This window comes from Phocoena phocoena, chromosome 1 (genome assembly GCF_963924675.1).
Source record: "Phocoena phocoena chromosome 1, mPhoPho1.1, whole genome shotgun sequence".
NCBI lineage: Eukaryota > Metazoa > Chordata > Mammalia > Artiodactyla > Phocoenidae > Phocoena > Phocoena phocoena.
In genome coordinates, this window is record NC_089219.1 from 124,827,866 (window position 1) to 124,848,120 (window position 20,255).

Below are 20,255 nucleotides of genomic sequence, written 5' to 3' on the forward strand. Positions count from 1 at the left end.
AGAACGTACACATTTATTTCTCCAACTGAAACAGGGTTGAACTCCATGATTTCTAAATCCCTGTCTGGCTTAGGTTCTATAGCTTGAGATTTGTAATATGATGTGGCATTTCTTTCTGGATGAAGTCTTTTTTTCACATCCTTCTACTCTGCCATCTTGATTGGAGCTCCCCGGATGACGTCTTTTTTTAAAAAAACCCTTCACAGCATGCCTATAATAGAGTTTAGAACTTCTGCCTTTGAGAATAGCTCATGTGTTCTCTTTTTCTAATTGCAGTTTTTCCACTACTCCCAAGGGCAAGTGTATGCCGGAAATTACCCACCATTTAAGGACAGAATCAGCTGGGCTGGAGACCTCGACAAGAAAGATGCATCAATCAACATAGAAAATATGCAGTTTATACACAATGGCACCTACATCTGTGATGTCAAAAATCCGCCTGACATTGTTGTCCAGCCAGGACACATTAGGCTTTATGTTGTAGAGAAAGGTACTTCCTTGAGTATTCTTGCAGTAATGATTCAGTCCCCTTTATCTCATGCTTAGTTAGAGAACAAGAGTTACATTTCAGGGTGTGTTTGAAAGGGGTATTTCTGCCATACAATTATGCTCCCTGTTTCCATCGACCTGTGGCTCTACCGAACATGCCTGGGGGTCAGGGAGCTCATTCCAACCGGAGTGGCTGATTTCTCCATTTATAAACCTGATCAGATTAAAGGAGTATGAACTTTTCACTGTTGATTAGAAGTAAGACCAGATTCATTATAGTTGGATGGGGTGAGTATTGGGAAAGAAGGAGATTAATATTGTTTTAATATTCTCCAGGAGAAAGCTTTAACATTGGCAGAAACAGCATAGCTATTTCTTCACCTTTTTTGGAGAATAAGTAGGAAATGCAGGTTCTGCTCTCTCATTTCAAGACAAAGTCTGCTTTGTTGGAGAATAGATTGAGGTAAATTCACATCCCCAGCTTTTCTTTGATTTTAGAGCACTGAGAGGGATTATGTATATAGAAATGTTTTTAGTTCTAAAGCTCATTCTTTATCAGCTAATGTTCCTATGTCATCAGTTAGGTACTAGGATCTCATAATTTGGATAATAAAATAGGGTATGGTAATTGCTAAAGGAAGACACTTGTTTATTAACTTAATACAATTCCATTTCTTCTGTCGCAATGTACCTTAAACCTGTTTTGTTCTTTCTCTCTAGAGATTTTGCCTGCGTTTCCGGTTTGGGTGGTGGTGGGTATAGTTACTGCTGTGGTCCTAGGTCTCACTCTGCTTGTCACCATGATTCTGGCTGTCCTCTATAGAAGGAAAAACTCGAAACGGGATTACACCGGGTAAGCAGCTCTGCTTTTGGGGGGAAGGGTGGAGGGAAGGAATCAGAGTTTATGAAAACTTCTGTATGCTTTATGGGAAAAGAATGGTGAGGAAGTAGCTACTGTTAGCTTTCATGTCGGAACCGAGCCATCTTCTTAGAAGATGTTCTGACACGGGCAAGCAGAAATCAATGGCCTGCTGTTAAACGTAGACTATGACACTAATCCCTGTTTCAGTTTCTTTCTTAGGTTTGGTGAAATGGACTGCTCAGTAGTCTGTGCTCTGTGTTTCAGGATCATCCACTCTGAAATTAGCATTATTAAGCCACAGATATCACTTACCTAATATGAGTTTAACTTGATCTCTAGGTAATAATCTCATAAGGTTCTTCTTTTCAGTTAGGTAAACATAATAATAATAAGAGGAGTATGCTGATAAGTGACCCCCACCTGATGTGATGGTGCAGGGCTTTTCCTGTTTGTAGTTTGGTAAGGTTTATTGCTTTGACCATTCTCGAATGCATGGCTGGACTCATCCAAGCTGGGTTAACAAGAGTTGAACAGCAAAATATACCAGCAATAAAGAAAAGTAGACTTTCGTTTTGTTTGCGGCTTCTCAGAGAGAACACGTTTGAGCATAGGGTGTGTGTCTAATTGAAGGACCCTCTCTTTTTGCCACTCCAGCTGGAAAGCTAGCCTGTATAAGCTTGGTAGAACTCGTGTGGTAAGACTGAGAGTGAGGCTGGGTTTCAGCTGATGTAGCACGAGCTGCGTCCCCGGTGCACGGAAGGGACTGTGGTTGAGGGTTGCATGCCCTGGACTCCCTGGCTGGTGGACGGTGGGGACCTCTCGCTTTGGGCTGTGCCGCTCTACTTTTTAGGAGTGCTGTGTTTTAAGGAGTTTTAAGTGTTCAAATTCAGATGTCATTTGCTTGGAATGTTTCTATTCTGCTGACTGTACCTGCCCCCTTGCATGGTGAGTGGTTTATGATGAAATGTAACCGAAGCATTGGTTTTCGACATGAAACTAATCCAGGGTGGTGACACGCCAGTCTCTGCAGTTCACGCTTTTTGGGTTAATAAAGGCACAGAAAAGTGTGCCTTAGAACTCTGCATGGCATCGTGAATGCTGCTATTCTTCTTACTTTGGTTTTTTTTTCCCCCTCCCCTGCCTTTTCTACCTTGGTGTGCCGGGATCAGATCCTGCCTATCTTCCACTTCTTAAGAAAAGCTGACATAGACGACACATTGGGACTATAACAGGGCTGGGTCTCCTCTTCCACTCCCACTAGACACATGGTAACTAATCACATTGGCCGTTGCTGTTAATATTCATGTGTATGTATTCAGCCCATCTCCCTTGTTGACAACTAACTAGCCAGCTCTGAGCTAACCCAACAGCTATCATGGTTTGTCCACAAATATGTCACGTGTCTGTGTTAGAAACACGTTCAGTGTACCATCCCAATGAAATTGGGTTGTCAGGTTTTATGGTCATCTGAACATATATGTTCTTCATGTAAAATGCCTTTGTGTGTGTGTGTGTGTTTCAGTTTTTTTATACTTGAATTGTATCATTACTGAGTTAGACTCTTTGTGTTACAATACTCAAACCATTTTGGTTTGTGTCATATAGCCTCCCGGTTCAGAGAAGGCACAGTTTGCAGAATGCTTTGTATGCTTTGGTCTCAGTAACGACACTTTAAATGTGATTCTCTCCACACTCCTAAGATTTTTTAAAAGTACGTTATAAGGGATTGAAGCTCTGCTGAAGACACATCCCATTAGGGAATCCCTAATGAGTTACCTCCTGGCATTCACTTTCCCTGGTTTATTTATGAGATAGGGCTTGCTGTTGAAGACCCCGACGCCCCTGAAAAAGCTCAGGCCGTGTGATGTGGCATTCCACAGTTTCTTATCATCCATGACTTCCTGGATTTTCTTTGGTTTGGTTGCGGAATTGATGGGGAAACAAACTGTGGGGACCTAGGGGATGGAAGGAATGAGATAAGCCAAGACTATGAGCCTGGATCAGTATCTGTCATTTTGGAAGCACATTCAGAAGAGGTTTGCCTTTGATGATCACAAAAGCGAATTGCTATCAAGAAGGTATAGCTTGCTCCTTTAAACCTGTATCCCAAAGGAGGATTTATGGTAGGGGAAAAAGCCAAAGAAGCAAAAGGATAAATGTACATTGTAGCCAGAATCCCATCCAGCAGATATCATTGTTATAAACTGGGGCAAAGAGATTGCACCACATTGGATTCTTGTACCTCCCCTGGAGTAGCTTCACTGACTTGGAAGAATTAGTGTCAGGGATAAAAAAATAGTTTCAAGATACGTGATTGTTTTGATACTCATTGTTTTGTTGAGTTTTGTTTTTATACATCTTCTACTTCATTTTGTCATCACTTGCATTTCTATATTTTTTGTTTCCATTTATTTTAATTCCTTTTTTTTTTTTTTTTTTTTTTTTTTACATTCTCCAAATTGCCAACTCATCAGCTGCAATACATCAGAGAATGTGTCACCGGTTAAGCAGGCTCCACGGAAGTCCCCCTCCGACACAGAGGGTCTAGTAAAGAGCCTACCTTCTGGATCTCACCAGGTAATGGCTGATTGCGGTTCCGCCCACCATGCCATGCTCTGCAGTTTGGTGCTCTGTCACATTGTGGGGTGTGGGAAAGAACACTGAGCTGTGAGAAACGGACAGAAAGAGAGAGAGCAAGGGAAACAGAGGGGAACGTAAGGGCTGGTTTCGGAGGACCACAAGAAGGTATGTAGGGAAGAATCTGACTTGAGTAAAGGTTTCCACCAAACCACCACTAACAGATTGGCCCAAGCAAAATTAGGAAATGACTTTGTCAGATGTAAATACTTCTTCCTTCGTTGCTCAAAGAAATAAAGCTAGTGAACTAGATTCTATACTGAGGTGTTCTATAAGCCATGGAATTCACAGGAAAAAGTTGATTTTGGTGTTGGTAATAGAACAGAAAAGTTATTTTGTATGAATTCTTTAGGAGAAATTGATTTCTCCTCAATTGAAAAAATTCAGTTTTAGGAGAAACTGAAAGTAAACATTTATCTGAATAATCAGTAGGCTCGATGAACAAGGAAAGGCTTTAGTTTCTGCTTCTTGTAGAAAGTACGGAGAAGAAATAACTTTCATTTGGAATTTAGCATGGAATCTGGCATTGAGGGTAATATTGTGTTTTGGCCATGCTGGCGTAACTATAAATGGCAGAAATTCCAGCGCTTAGTCCCAATTCTGGTCTTCTGGGGTAGAAAGCGTTAGAAGGAATGTGGCCAGTTATAACTTTGCCCTGAGGAGGCGGGACTGAGGGTGTAGTGGGGCGGGTGGATTTAAGAGGAAGTAAAGTAACAGTGTTTTGTGGAAGAAGTATTCCACAGTCTTAGTTCACAGTTGTCCTACGTGGTGAGGAAACTGAGGCATTGCGATGTTAAATTACTAAAAGCCCAGACCCAGTTAGCAACAGAATTGGGGCGAGAACCTAGATTTCTAGGCATTGTCTTTCACAACATCAGGCTCCTTACTTGTTCCTAATCTGTCTGTCCATCTCTCTCATTCTGTTTGTCTCTCCGACTGTCTCTCTCTCGGATTATGTAGTATACCTCAGTTCACTAATTTGGATTGTGAATGGGAATAGGGTTGTGAATAAAGGCGTTAGAGTTACAGGTAGGCATAATACCTAAAGAAGCCTTGGAAACTTTTTCTTCTGTCCTTGAAGTGCCATGGGCGTTGTTCTCCCGTTGAAAACAAACTGGGAGGAAAAAAAAAGAAACAATGGACTTTGGACATTGGAAAACAGGTTGTGCAGCACCGTGGTTCCTAAGAGAAGGGAAACAGATCAGGAGAGCCCTGGGATAGTCCCAGCTTACTCCTCAAGGCATTTTCCGGGCTATAGTGCTGAGGGGAAAACAGAAACAGCTCACCTGTCTCACTGAATTGAGGGGGCGGACATCAGAGTTTGGGGAGGCCTCCTTAATCTTCTTGAGAAAGGATGCACAGCAGATACAAATTTTGAGGCTTCGTATGGTAGCTACGCAGAATAATGACCTCCAAAAGATGCCCACATCCTAACCCCTGGGACCTATGGGATATGTTACCTTACCTGTCAAAAGGGACTTTGCAGCTGTGATTACAGATCTTGAGATGGGGAGATTTTCCTGGATTATCCATGTGGGCCGAATGTAATCATAAGGGTTCTTTTTTTTTTTTTTTTTTTTTTTTTTTTGCGGTATGCGGGCCTCTCACTGCTGTGGCCTCTCCCGCTGCAGAGCACAGGCTCCAGACGCGCAGGCTCAGCGGCCATGGCTCACGGGCCCAGCCGCTCCGCGGCATGTGGGATCTTCCCGGACCCGGGCACGAACCCGCGTCCCCTGCATCGGCAGGCGGACTCTCAACCACTGCGCCACCAGGGAAGCCCCATAAAGGTTCTTATAAGAGGAAGGCAGGAGGGTGAGAGCCAGAGATTTGAAGATGCTATTCTACTGGCTTTGAAGATGAAGGAAGGGGTCACAAGCCAAGGAATGCAGGCAGCTTCCATAAGCTGGAAAAAGCAAGGAAGCAGATTCTCCCTAGAGCCCCTAGAAGGAATGCAGCCCTGCTGATACCTTGATTTAGCCCAGTGAATCACATTTCAGACTTTTGACCTCCAAAACTGTAAGATAATACATTTGTTTTTAGCAGGTCTAAAATTGTTTTTATTCTCCTCCCTCAAGCTTGACTGATCATCTGGTTGGGTAGGATTCCAGGTTGGAAATCATTTTCCTTCAGCATATTGAGGCATTGCTGATTTTTGTAGCTCCCAATGCTAAGAAGTTGATGCAGTTCTGATTCCTCCTCCTTCGGGTGGGACCAGTTTTATTCCCCTTCTCTTAGAATCTTCTTTATCCCTCATGCTTTGAAATTTTATAAAATTGTGGGCCTTTTTTGTTCGTTGTACTGGCTACTCAGTGGGCTCTTTCAGTCTGAAAACTCTGCTGTTCAGTTTTAGAGTATTGTCTTCCATTATTCTTTGGAAAATTTCCTCCTTCCATTTTCTATCCTCTCTTTTGGAAATTCCTGTTAGCAATTAGATCATCTAGAGCAGTCCTTTCGTTTTCTTTTTTTTTTTTTGCTGTACGCGGGCCTCTCACTGTTGTGGCCTCTCCCGTTGCGGGACACAGGCTCCATACGCGCAGGCTCAGCGGCCATGGCTCACGGGCCCAGCCGCTCTGCGGCATGTGGGATCTTCCCGGACCGGGACACGAACCTGTGTCCCCTGCATCGGCAAGTGGACTCTCCACCACTGTGCCACCAGGGAAGCCCCTTTCGTTTTAATTTTTTCTGTTTTGCAGTTTCTTCTAGAAAATTTGTAACTTTATCTTCCAACTTTTATTAAATATTTAATTTCTGCTATCTTTTTATTAATTTTCAAGAGCCATTGCTTATTCTCTGGTTCAGATAACCCATACTTTTCATGGATGCATTGTCTTATCTCTCTGAGCATATCATTTTTTCTTCTGTTCCGTGATTTTTAAAAAATGTTTTCTTCTGTTACTGGATTTTGCTGTTTCTTTTGAATTCCCTTTTTTCTTTTATAATTTTTGTCTTTCAATTTAAAAGCTTTCCTCAAATGCCCAGCGATCCTTGGTTATCTGTTCATATTGAAGGCACTCAGATCTGATCACGAGCTCTTTGTGCAGAGACAGAGCTTACTGGGTAGTAGGCTTCACTGTTTGTATAAAGTGCTGGCTGGCTTTCACTGGGGGACCCCTAAGTATCAGTTGCTAAGGTCTTTTCTCTTGGGTTAGTCGATTTCTCCAGAAAGAAATCCTCTGATTCCATGCTTGGGAATGGAGCAGAGGAAGGAGAGAGGAGGCCTCCCTGTTCAGTAAGTGGATTTGCCCGCCCTGTTTTCAGCACCAAGACCCCACCCTGCTGTGACTGCTGTCCCTGAGTCAGAGATGGGCTCAGCTCTCCTGTGAGTAAACCCCCAGGGTTCTGCCCAGGCCTGACTCTGCGGCATTTTCCGGAGGCTAGTGAGAAGCGGTTCAAGCACTGTGTCAATCTATATTATCATTTTTCAGCATTTGCAGTATGACACCAGGCCAGCTTTGAGAGGAAAGCCGCGGCGTGTCTCACGGTTGATTCCTAGGTTATTTCCTTTGCGCTCAGTACAGGCCCCTGAAGGCCTCTTCTCTAACATGTTGCAAATCAGGGTTTCTGTTCAGTGACATGTACCTGGAGCACCCTTTGTCTTACCTGGTTATTTTCCATCAAGTCATACTGTACCTTTTATTCTACAGTTACACAACTTGTTAAAGACATTTTCTGCCTTACCTGTTTCTGGAACTTATAAAGCCTTTGTCGGTCCACACAAGGCTTGGAAGTGGACTGCGTGGTTCCCCTGGAGACTTACCTTCCAATTTTTGCTTTATTTCGGTTTGCATTCAATGGTCAACTTGGAACAGGGGCTGCTATCCTGGGGTTAAAACATTTGCTTCAGATACTCCACAAAATTCCTAAGCGCTACAGGGCCTTAGGTGATGCTGGCGTGTGCTCTTACTTGCCATCACACGCCGTCCTCAGGATGTGTATCAGAAACACCTCTGTGTCAGAGCACCGGAGGTTTTTATGGAAGTTGTTCTTACCAGGATCCTTTTGATATACTCTATCTTCAGTTGTTCAAACTGAGGCAGAAAAGGTTTCACGGTTTAGGAAGAACTGGCTTGACCTGATATGTTCCTCTTATCAGGTAATTTATGAGATTAAGTACTTTCTGTAGGTTGCACACAGGCAAAGGTAGCAGTTGTTTTGAAAATTCAGTCATTCCATTGCACGTTCTCTTTGATCACTTCCACACACATCTGAGGGCTCAGCACACTTAGAGCGTAAACTGGACGTGGGAAATGCAGGCATGAGTATCACCCAGTCCCTGCCCTCCAGAGCCTCAGAGTCTCCTGGGTTGCTCAGGTCATTTTCAGGCTTTTCTATGATACGGAGATATTTTTAATGTGTATATCCTGACAAAACAGCCTTGAGGAAATCTTCATATTTAGGTAGACATCCTAGTGTTTTAAGGGTTACTGATGTGTTACAAACTAGTATTGACGCTGGGGTCCAGCTCATGGTGTTAACTTGTGGGGCATTATTTAACTTCAACATCTGTTCCCTTATCTTTTTTTTTTTTTTTTTTTTTTTTTTTTTTTTTTTTTTTTTTTTTTTTTTTTTTTTTTTTTTGCGTTACGCGGGCCTCTCAATGCTGTGGCCTCTCCCGCCGCGGAGCACAGGCTCCGGACGCGCAGGCCCAGCGGCCATGGCTCACGGGCCCAGCCGCTCCGCGGCACGTGGGATCCTCCCGGACCGGGGCACGAACCCGCGTCCCCTGCATCGGCAGGCGGACTCTCAACCACTGCGCCACCAGGGAAGCCCCCCTTATCTTTGAAATGATGGGTTGGGGCAAGTTGATCTTTAAGCCGCTTCTCATTTTTCCATTGCTAATTGTAAGAGTCCATGGTACGCTGTGCCTTATAAGGAGAGGTTTAGGCAGTTGCTGCCCACATGTTGCAATCAGATCTGTGAAATGGGTGCATGGTAGGGATATTTGCAAACTACCCCTTGGGACTTCCTGCCAAGGGTTCTATCATGACATGCTCCCTGATTATCAGAACCTTCCATTTTCTACCTGCAGGCATCATCTGGGAGTCTAATAGCATTAGTCATTACTATTTGGATGAATCAATAACTCAAACTTATCTTATCAGAAGAGAAAGAATACTAGTGCTCCAGGAAGGAAATTTACAAAAGATGCAACATAATAGCCGGGCAGGGCATTAAGTGTACTATATTACTCATCTGTCTTTGGCCACTATTTTTGTTATAATTGGAAGACTAGTAACAGAAGACTTGACTAAAAGTACCTTCAGTAAGACGTTTATTAACTCACAAGAGGCCCAGCAATGTCATTAAGACTCAGGTTCTTTCCATTTTATTCCTTCCTCCTCTGCATATTGTCTTTTTCTCAGGCTCCTTCCCTCAGCCTCAGAATGACTGTCATGGTTTCAGGCAGCTCATGAGAAAAAGCACCTGAGCTGAATTCCTAGCGCTGAATCTCCTCCCAGGTGGTTTTTATTATGGAGGAAACTCTTTACCTGGGGCTCCCCAGCAAACTTTTCCTAGTCCCCTTGGCAGAGCGGGTCACACGCTGACGCCCCTTCCAGTCATCTGCAGGGGGACAGATGGGCTTCACCCCTGGGGGCAGGGGAGAGGGGGGTCGTTCACCTGAGCGGAGGAAAGGTGCACACCAGAACCAAATTAGGGCTCTTCCCGCAAACAGAGAGGGAAGTTGAGTTGGGAAGGGTGTTAGGCAGGTGCTACCTAGAGTCTGGAGTATTCTGGCATTAGGGAAAAGATAAGTACAAATCTTTCTTTGTAACGTTTAGCTTTGAATGACATTGGTTTCAAATAATTTTTGTGAATATATCTTACGAACAGTTGGTCTTCTAGATCCTTTTCTGGAAATGGTTAATGCTTTGTATACAAAAGACAAGTGGGAATTCCCTGGCGGTCCAGTGCTTAGGACTCCATGCCTCCAGTGCAGGGGGTATGGGTTTGATCCCTGGTTGGGGAACTAAGATCTCGCATGCCGTGTGGTACAGTCAGGAAAAAAAAAGGGGGGGGGGGCAAGTATTTATGGAGGACAGTGAGGGAACAGTTATGTATTTGTCAACTATAGGCTACAGATATGTGATGTCTCCAGAAGTACAGCACGTGCATTCGTTCATTTAGTCCTCACAACAGCCCTACGAGGCAGGTTCTTTTACTGTCCCTATTTTACACGTGAAGAAACTGAGGCTTAGTTAGGCTGCGTCACTTGCTCGAGGTCAGTAGTTAGTGGCAGAGCTGGTATTAGGCCCCGATCTGGGTGTGGCTCTAAGACGTGTATTTGTTCTACCCCGCCTGTCCAGTTCTTTTCAACTTCGTTTTGATAATCAGTTTCATTTATCTCAAAGAATGTCACAAGACACATCCGTTTCGCGTCTGTGTTTGGTGATGTGAAATAAATACTGAAAGCGTGTTCTGTGAACAGTCGGTGAGCATGTGGTAAAAACAGATGTCCTCTCAGGGATGCTCGTGCTAGCTTGTCAGGTGCGAGTCCCCTAGTGCCTGAAGGACCGGATTCAGGTTCTAAAGGGCTGCAGAGACCATGGAACGTGTACTTCAGGACATAGTAGCTTCCGAGAAGCTAATATCTGTTCAGAGATAGGTCTCCTTGCTCTTCCATAGCCCTCTTTTCCCGGACCCTCTTCCCACAACCTTCACCAGTATGTTTTTATATTGGGATAAATTTCAGGCAAGTAGAGTTCAGGGGTAATTTCATCTCTAACTGAAACGAAAAGAATAGACCTAGTGTCAAGCAGTTAAGTCTCTGGAGACATTTTCAGTAGTAAAGACTGTTTGTATAATAAGTAGTTGGGGAAATACGTATGTACAGGGCAATTTTTCACTTGGTTATGGTAATACTTTGCGGCAATGCCAAAAAAAAAGGAGGATGAGGGAAAGGTGAGTGTCAAGATGTACAGTAAAAAACAGCTCCGTTAAGGGACTTCCCTGGTGGCGCAGTGGTTAAGAATCCGCCTGCCAATGCTGGGGACACGGGTTCGAGCCCTGGTCTGGGAAGATCCCACATGCCGTGGAGCAGCTGAGCCCGTGTGCCACAACTACTGAGCCTGTGAGCCACAACTACTGAAGCCCATGCACCTAGAGCCCGTGCTCAGCAACAAGAGAAGCCACAGCAACGAGAAGCCCGCGCACCGCAACGAAGAGTAACCCCCGCTCGCTGCAACTAGAGGAAGCCTGCGCGCAGCAACAGACTCAATGCAGACAAAAAAAAAAATAGCTCGGTTAACGCAGGTGTTATCGTCGATACTGTTTTAACTCTCGAACACCCCAAAGTAAAATATCTTAGCGATGGCAGGTACATTTCCAAGTTGATCTTGGTTCACTGACCCCTCCTGAAGTCTTCAGTGGTCTTCTTGGCCCTCAAAGTGTCAAAGTCCTGAGGCATGTCCCGCAGAGACCCAGGGTACCTACAGCTGCCAAGTCAACCTCGGAACTCAACTTCAGAAGCTGTGTTACATTGAGCTAGATTCATCAGCAGATTCCTGAGCTCCAGTTCTGGTGAGAATCCCTTTAGATCCATCCTTTCATCCGCCCCTTCATCCAACACCCGCAGTCTGCCAAAGACTGTTCTAGGCATTTAACAAAGCCCCTGACCTGAGGGCCTTATTACATTCTAAGGGGGAAGGGGAGTGAGGACATTAGATAGTGGGAAGCAATTTGAAGAAACTAAATCCATCAGTAGGAAGGAGTTCCTTTTATCCCTCAGTGTTTTCCCAGTTACTTTCAGCAAATCGTTGCGTTCCCTTGCCATGAAGGACAATACTGTCTCACGTGAAAGACCTTACTGGTGTTTTAACATTTACTGACCAATTCCGAGATTATTCTGTTATTTTTCTTTGTTGCTTTCTCTGTGCTCTTTCTTTTCCACTCGCACAGTCTATCAGTTGTCTATTGCTGTGTAACAAACCACCTTAAAAGATAGTGGCTTAGAACCACCACCAGTTATTTGGCTCCCACTTCTGTGGGTTGGTCGGGCAGGTCTTCTGGTCTAGGGCAGTTCAGCTGACCTCTGCTGGCTCGCTCGTGCATCTGCAGTTGGCTGGACAGCCGGCAGGGGTCTCACTCATAGGCTGACAATTGGCAGGCGGTTGGCGGGCCAGAGAGGCACAGGACAACTGGGCTGTGTGTCTCCCATCAGCCAGCAGTAGCTTGGGCTTCTTCACATGGTGGTGGTGGCTCTGTGGGTTCCAAGATCAAGGAGACAGTGGAAGCTGCAAGGCCTGTTGAGGTCTAGGTGTGGAACTTAACACATGTTACTTCTGCCACATTCTGTGGGTCAAAGCAAGTGATAAGACCAGCCCAGATTCAAGGGGTTAAGAAGCAGGTTCTGACTCTTGGTGGGAGGAGCTGCAGCATTATATTGTAAGGGTGTAGATGCAACAAGGGAAAGAATTTGTAACCATCTATCACACGGTGTAAACTCCTTCCCCCATGAGTACACCCTAAGCCTCCTAATGGATGAGGTCTTATTGTCTAGGAAGTTACGTAATTTAATTTCAGGATCTGTCCTGTTGGAAATGGCTGTTACCGAGGATCCATTAACTTACTAGAAAACACTTTTTTCATTGTTTTCCTGGAAGTAGAAAATAGTTAACTTTAACTTTTTATTTTGTAGAATCACATTTAACTTGCCGCTTTTTGAGATGAATGTAGAGGGTTTCAGTTTGATTCAGTATTAACAGCGTGATCTGTTGTTACCCGTGACAGGCATGAGAGTGTCACACACTGACTAACGACAAACACACTGACTTCGACTGCTTGATTTACTTGACTGGTAACCTCGGTATATTTTCAAGTATATTTGTATAACAATATGTTCATGAGAATAATGATTAACGTGTACTGAGTGCTGCCAGACGCCGCTCAAGTTATTTGTAGATATCATCTCATTTAATTCTCGCAACCATCTTAGGACGTATAATACTATTGTTAGTGCCATTTCAGAGATAAAGAAACTAATGCTTGGGGGTTTTAAAATACGCCTTCTGTAGAAGTTGGGGGGCCTGAACTCCACAGGATCCCACGTTACACACTAAAGGATGCAGGTTGTGGGACTCCTAGATGGGAGTGAGGATGTTTGTTTTTTTTCCATTTTTTTCTTCTTTTTATTAGTAGACTTTATTTCTTAGAGCAGTGTTAGGTTTATAGAAAAATCTAACAGAAAGTAAAGAGAGGTCCTATGTACTCCTTCCTCTCCGAAGTTTCCCTGATTATTAACAACTTGCATTGTTGTGGTACATTTGTTACAGTTGATGAATTAATACAGAAAACATTATTAACTAAAGTCCGTGGTTTATGTTAAGGTTCACTCTTTGTGTTGTACATTTCTGTGGGTTTCACCAAATGCATATGTCATGTATCCACCATTACAGATTCATACAGAACAGTTTCAAGGATGTTTATTTTAAACCACATACTTTTGGCTACTGAGCTTATGATTTCAAAGTTGAAAGCTTGAGCACAGTAGTAGACTATTCAAAGAGAGAATCCCTGGATTGGGAGAGAAGTCGTCTTTGGGTTATATTACCTTTTCTTTACCCGTAAAACAGGCCTATTTTGTTGTTGCTGTTTACAATTTTAGAATCTCTGGGTTGGAAGGGACTTTAAGGGCTGTGAAGCACAGCCACCTGTCTGATATTTGAACCTTCGGCCTTCCCTCCTTCCCCAAGAGTTGGAGGACTCGCTCTGGCCCAGGCAACTTTGCCTCGCTGTCCCGGGTGGGACCCTGACAGCTCTCTTCCTTACTGCCAAGGGTGAGAAGAGGACCTCTTCTATTAGTCCATTTAGGGCTTTTCCGTATAGCTCTGCAGATTGTGGCTTTGGGGGTTATTTTAAATTTTAAAACAGGAAAAATGGTTACCTGATCTTAGATATCAAAGAAGCAATATTTTTATTGGTTATGATAAGATTAGACTAACAGAATTATAGTATAAGTAGGTACGTGGAAGAATATTTGAAGTTTTTTTTAAGTACCTGTTTGTATAAAGTGACCAGTTCGAATTGATTGTATTTTCGAGTAGCACTGAATATGTTGGTTTCTTGTATCATTCTGAAAGTCATGATTTCAGTGGGTCTCGGGTTGACAGAAGTGCCCATCTTTGTCCTGAGACTCCCAATTACAAGAGTTGAGGAATTCTGTGACAGGTATTAAGACAAGGGTAACTCTTGGGAAGGAATATTACATTGTTATAGAAATTTTAAAACAGATACAGAAGTAGACAGAATAATGTAATAAATCTCTATGTACCAGCTTGAACAATTACCTATACCCAATCTTGTTTTGTTTTTTTTTGCGGTACGCGGGCCTCTTACTGTTGTGGCCTCTCCCACTGCCGAGCACAGGCTCCAGACGCACAGGGTCAGCAGCCATGGCTCACGGGCCCAGCCGCTCCGCGGCATGTGGGATCTTCCCGGACCGGGGCACGAACCCGTGTCCCCCGCGTCGGCAGACGGACTGTCAACCACTACGCCACCAGGGAAGCCCCCCAATCTTGTTTTAAAGTCAATCCCAGGAAAAAAAATAAAGTCAGTCCTGGACATACAGTTCCTAAGAAGGAACATATGTACCTGAAGACATTCAAAAGAGGGAACTCTTTGCTCTGGAACCCTAACAATATTCCCTTCAATCATTGCTTCTGTCCCTGCACCTAATGGGGCCCCCAGTTTTTCCAAACCTCTAATTCTACTTCTCTTCTCTAGGGCCCAGTCATATATGCGCAGCTAGACCACTCTGGCGGACATCACAGCGACAAGATTAACAAGTCAGAGTCTGTGGTGTACGCAGACATCCGGAAAAATTGAGAAGACCCCAGTCATATCCTGAGCAAGAAACAAATCCAAACTGGACTCTTGTGCAGAAAATGTAGCTCATAACCATGTGTGGCCTTGGAAACCTGGACACGGACAAGCACATGTTTATTCATAGAGGGAGAAAAAGAAGTGTATAAAGAATATGTATAAATATTCTATTTAATCTTCCTGATGTGAGGAGCCAGTATTGCATGATGAAGAGATGGTATGATTCTACGTATACGTAAATCGTCTGTTTTTGTACTTCCCTTCAGGGTCATTTACGGTTGAGAAAATTTAGACACATTCCTGTCACCATCATTTAGATGTGGTTTGCCTTAATGGAGAGGGTAGCAGATCTTTTAGTATTCTAATAGACATGGCCTTTTCACGTAAGGGCTTAACCCGCCTTCGCGTTTATTGTACTTGGAGAGTGGAGATGCTATGATGGAAGCATGTTCAGGGTGGCCTTTAGCCCAGGGTGTACCACCTATTTGGCGGTTGTTTTTAGAAAGCATCCATTCGCTATGCCACTCGGAGACAGTGTGAGAGATTTTGTTGCTATTATACAGGGCAGTTTTTAGCTTTCAGTGTTGTGTAGACTGTAACATCACACCCTGTAAGCATATTGTCTCAATTTGTGGATTCATCACAGCAAGATGAGCAAAGGATCAGTGCCGGAAGTCACTTCCTTCCAGGTACTTTTAGATCAATACCATAATCAATATATAATTGAAGTAGAGAACCCAGGCCTGGCTTGAGGAGTACTGTACCATTGGGAGAGCAAAAGGTGTGTTACATTCTTTGCTGAAGTCCTTCGTACTTGTAATAAGAGTCCCCATACACCTGAAGGAGCCGAGTTTCATTTCCTTTTAAGTAGGCAGAAATGGAATGATTAGATTGCCAGTCTCCAGTATCGCAGAGTGCTTTCTAGAGAATCTTCTATATAAAGCTTCAGTCATGCTTCCAGTAGGGGCAGCGTCAGTCATGGCTTCTAGAATAGATTCACGACGCCTCCAAGGCCTTTGAGGCTAAAAAGGGTCTAGATTTTTAAAATCAGCAAACAAGGTTAGTACTTCTACGTTGGGAATCTCTTCTGTTTCTGTTTCTTTGTTCTTTTGATAAACGGTGAGATGAGGAGAAATCTAGACAATTTGGGCATCCTTCTCAATTTATTTTCTCCCATTGACCGCCGCCCCCAACACCCCATCTCAAACCTATGTGTTTTTTTTTTTAACTCAGACTGAAAAGCATGGTGAAAATCATTAAACACTTATATTGTCATTCCCCCATTTTCTGGATTTTTTTTTTAAATAATTTTTTTCATTTAAAATTGAAAGCCCACAGTTAGAGGAAGAATACTGACAATAGGGTCCCAGGATGTGTTCAGGTAAGTAGGGATGACAGGTAATGTTGGTTTTTCTCTCATTTACTTTGAGGACCCCTAAGAGCTGCCACCTCACCCCACCCCGCCCCATCTTGTCATCTTTGTGAGGGAGTTTGAAGGCTGAGTTTTAAGGAAACAAAGAAGGATTGAGATTTAAAGGTGTGCACGAAGCGGTTACATAGAGAAAGGGTGTGTGAGCTACAAAACGAACTCTGCCCCACACGTGTGGTCTTTTATTTGCTGAGGGACTGTTGGTTGTTATTCACATGATGCTCCAACTTACATTCCGTTGATATGTACGTGAGCGGGGAGCGGGCTGTGTCATCACACATACCGGCCGTCTCCGAAGCTGGTGCGTCTGGCGTGTGTTGCGGCGTGGGAAGAAAACCTGCCGGCTCTGCTGCGTCTGCCTGTTCTGTGCTCACAGGTCCCGCGCAGGACACAGGGACGCGGAGCGCCCTACCCGAGACGGTTCTGCAAAGTGGTCAACTTTGCCTTGCACCTTGGGGCTTCTCTGCCTCCACGGTGAAAACTCCAGGAACCTTTAGGAGACATTTTTGTGTGTTGGGAAGGCGGGGGTTGGTGTTGGGATGTCACCCTTCAGGCTGATGCCAGGATGACGATACTCTTGGTGAGCCCTCCCACTGTGAGAATTGTACAGCCATCCGGGACTTCAGGGGGAAAGAAGACACGTCGTGGTGAGACCAAGTGTGTGCACTGATATGTGTAACTTCCTTACAGTCGTTTTTGGCAGAGAAAGGGGGGGATCCTCCTTATCCTTTCGCAGAGGTCCAGTGAATCTACTATACGTACTTCCTCACACCTCCTGATAGCAAGAGCCCTGATTTCTCTGCATGTTTGTGAAGCTGCCACCCAGAGCACCAACCCTCACTTTCGCTAACCACAGCCGTGGGCCTTCCCTCCCCTGCCCCCTCCGTGGCCTCCTCTGCGGGGCAAGGGTGGTCAGCTGCCAGCTTCTTACTCTGGGTCTGTGACTGATTGTCTGAGAGAAGCCACTCACACCTGGGTGGAGCACCTCAGTGTTGGGGCTTTTTCCAAAACTCCTCACACCACCTCCTGTGGATCTTTTGACCCTTTCTCCTGTGTCCCAGCATCCTCGTCCCTGGACACAGATGACAACAGCAGGGTTGCTTCCAAATGGCAGGGCTGTCCTTTCCATGTCTGATTATTGGCAGAATGAGACCTCTTAAAACTACACATGATTTTTCTAAGGGGGCACCTGAAGGATTACTTGAGATTAAAATTTCAATCTATCTGTAGTTTTTCAATGGAAATGTATTCAGCTAGGTAAAAAAAAAACATCAAGTTCATTAATTTTTCTTTTTCAATTGTTGTATTTTTGTGAAGATTTTAATACATCTTTTTCAATTACTGGACTGTGTTGTGTGCTCATTTTTAATCAAGTGAAGAAGATATCAAAGCCCTTTCTTTAATTTATCCTGCTCCAGCCACACAGGCTTCTCATTCTTCAGAAACACCACACTTGTGCCTGCCTCACGTCCTTTGCACCTGCCGTTCCCTCGGCCTGGAACACACATTCTGCACATTTGTATGGTTTGCTCCCTCACTTCCTTTAAGTGTCTACCCACATGGCACCTTCTCAGAGAGACCTTCCGTGATATGTGAAAGAGCAACTTCACCCATCCCTGGCTCTTCCTAAACCCCTTAACCTGGCTCTTTTTTCTCCCTGTTGGACTATATATGTGCTTGTCTGTTTTCCCTACTAGAACATAAGCACTGAGAGGCCAGACCTTTGCTGTTTTGTTCACTGATCCATCTTCAGAACAGTGCCTGGCAATTAGCAGTTGTTCAATAAATGTTGACTAGATGGCCGATGGATAGGTGGATTTATCTGTCAACAAACCTATATTTGAGAACTATCCTATGTCAGGCACTGTACTAAGCATAAGGAAGACACAGCTCCTCAAGGAGTTGCCACACTAGAAGTGAGAGAAGGTGGCATAACTGTGATAATAGCTACTAAGTACTTGCTGTGTGCCACGCACTTTGCATTTCTTATTCTGTATAGCGCTATGAGTTAATGCTAGTTGTACTAATCTTAAACCCACTTTTAGAAAGACAGTGTCAGTAAATCACAGCAGTATTTTTTTGGATACGTCTTCTAGAGTAATAGAAACAAAATCAAAAATAAACAAATGGGACCTAATCAAACTTATAAGCTTTTGCACAAGAAAGGAAACCATAAACAAAGCAAAAAGACCACCTACAGAATGGGAGAAAGTAATTGCAAACAGTGCGACTGACAAGGACTTAATTTCCAAAATATATAAACAGCTCATTCAGCTCAATATCAAAAAAACAAACCAATCAAAAAATGGGCAGAAGACATAAATAGACATTTCTCCAAGGAAGACATACAGATGTCTAACAGGCACATGAAATGATGCTCCACATCACTAATTATTAGAGAAATGCAAATCAAAACTACAATGAGGTATCACCTCACACCAGTCAGAATGGCCATCATTAAAAAGTCTACGAATAATGCTAGAGAGGATGTGGAGAAAAGGGAACCCTCCTACACTATTGGTGGGAATGTAAATTGGTGCAGCCACTATGCAGAACCATATGGGTGGTCCTTAAAAACTAAAAATAGAGTTGCCATGTGATCTAGCAATCCCACTCCTGGGCATATATCTGTAAAAGATGAAAACTAATTTGAAAAGATACATGCACCTCCATGTTCACTGCAGCATTATTTCAGTAGCCAAGACATGGAAGCAACCTAAATGTCCATTGACAGATGAATGGAAAAAGAAGATGTGGAATGGGCTTCCCTGGTGGCACAGTGGTTGAGAGTCCACCTGCCGATGCAGGGGACACGGGTTCGTGCCCCAGTCCGGGAAGATCCCACATGCCGTGGAGTGGCTAGGCCCGTGAGCCATGGCCACTGAGCCTGCGCGTCCGGAGCCTGTGCTCCGCAACAGGAGAGGCCACAACAGTGAAAGGCCCGCGTACCACAGGGAAAAAAAAAAAAAAAGATGTGGAACAAATATACAATGGAATATGACTCAGCCATAAAAAGGAATGCAACAACATGGATGGACCTAGAGATTATCATACTAAGTGAAATAAGTCAGAGAAAGACAAATATCATATGATATCACTTATATGTGGAATCTAAAAATGATACAAATGAACCTATTTACAAAACAGAAATAGACTCAGACATAGAAAACAAACTTATGGTTACCAAAGAGGAAAGGTGAAGAGGGATTAATTAGGAGTTTTGGATTAATATTATATATAAAATAGATAACGAAGACCTACTGTATAGCACAGGGAGTTATATTCAACATCTTGTAACAACCTATAATGGCGAAGAATCTGAAAAAGAATATACATATCTATATAACTGAATCACTTTGCTTTATACCTGAAACTAAATACAACATTGTAAATTGACTATACTTCAATAAAAATAATTTTTTTTAATTAAAAAGGAAAAAAGGCAAGGACTTCCCTGGTGGCGCAGTGGTTAAGAATCCACCTGCCAATGCAGGGGACATGGGTTCAAGCCCTGGTCCGGGAAGATCCCACATGCTGCGGAGCAACTAAGCCCATGTGCCACAACTACTGAGCCCACATGCTGCAACTACTGAAGCCCCCACTCCTAGAGCCTGTGCTCCGCAACAAGAGAAGCCACTGCAATGAGAAGCCTGCACGACGCAACAAAGAGTAACTCCCACTCGCCACAATTAGAGAAAGCCCGCACGCAGAAACGAAGACCCAACACAGCCAAAAAATAAATAAATAAAATTAAAATTAATTAATTTTTAAAAAGACAAATGTGGTCCCTACCAAATTACCCATGACATTTTCCACAAAACTAAAACAAATAATCCTAAAATTGATGTGGAACCATAAAAGACCTAAAATTGCCAAAGCAATCCTGAGGAAAAAGAACAAAGCAGGAGGCATAACCCTCCCAGAGTTCAGACAATATTACAAATCTACAGTAATCAAAACAGTGTGGCATTGGCACAAAGACAGACATATGTATCGATGGAACAGAATAAAGAGCCCAGA

At 43.7% G+C, this 20,255-nt stretch overlaps 1 protein-coding gene across 1 annotated transcript in view; it reads left to right on the forward strand.

Annotated features, from left to right (window-relative positions):
* MPZL1 (myelin protein zero like 1) overlaps positions 1 to 15,741 on the forward strand; it is a 61,333-nt gene extending 45,592 nt beyond the window's left edge. Inside the window, exons 3-6 of the mRNA XM_065887054.1 lie at positions 277 to 490; positions 1,210 to 1,342; positions 3,826 to 3,928; positions 14,708 to 15,741. Coding sequence (XP_065743126.1) covers positions 277 to 490; positions 1,210 to 1,342; positions 3,826 to 3,928; positions 14,708 to 14,809 — 552 coding nt within the window. The 3' untranslated portion in view covers positions 14,810 to 15,741. The remainder of the gene's footprint in view (positions 1 to 276; positions 491 to 1,209; positions 1,343 to 3,825; positions 3,929 to 14,707) is intronic.
* The last annotated feature ends 4,514 nt before the right edge of the window (positions 15,742 to 20,255 follow it).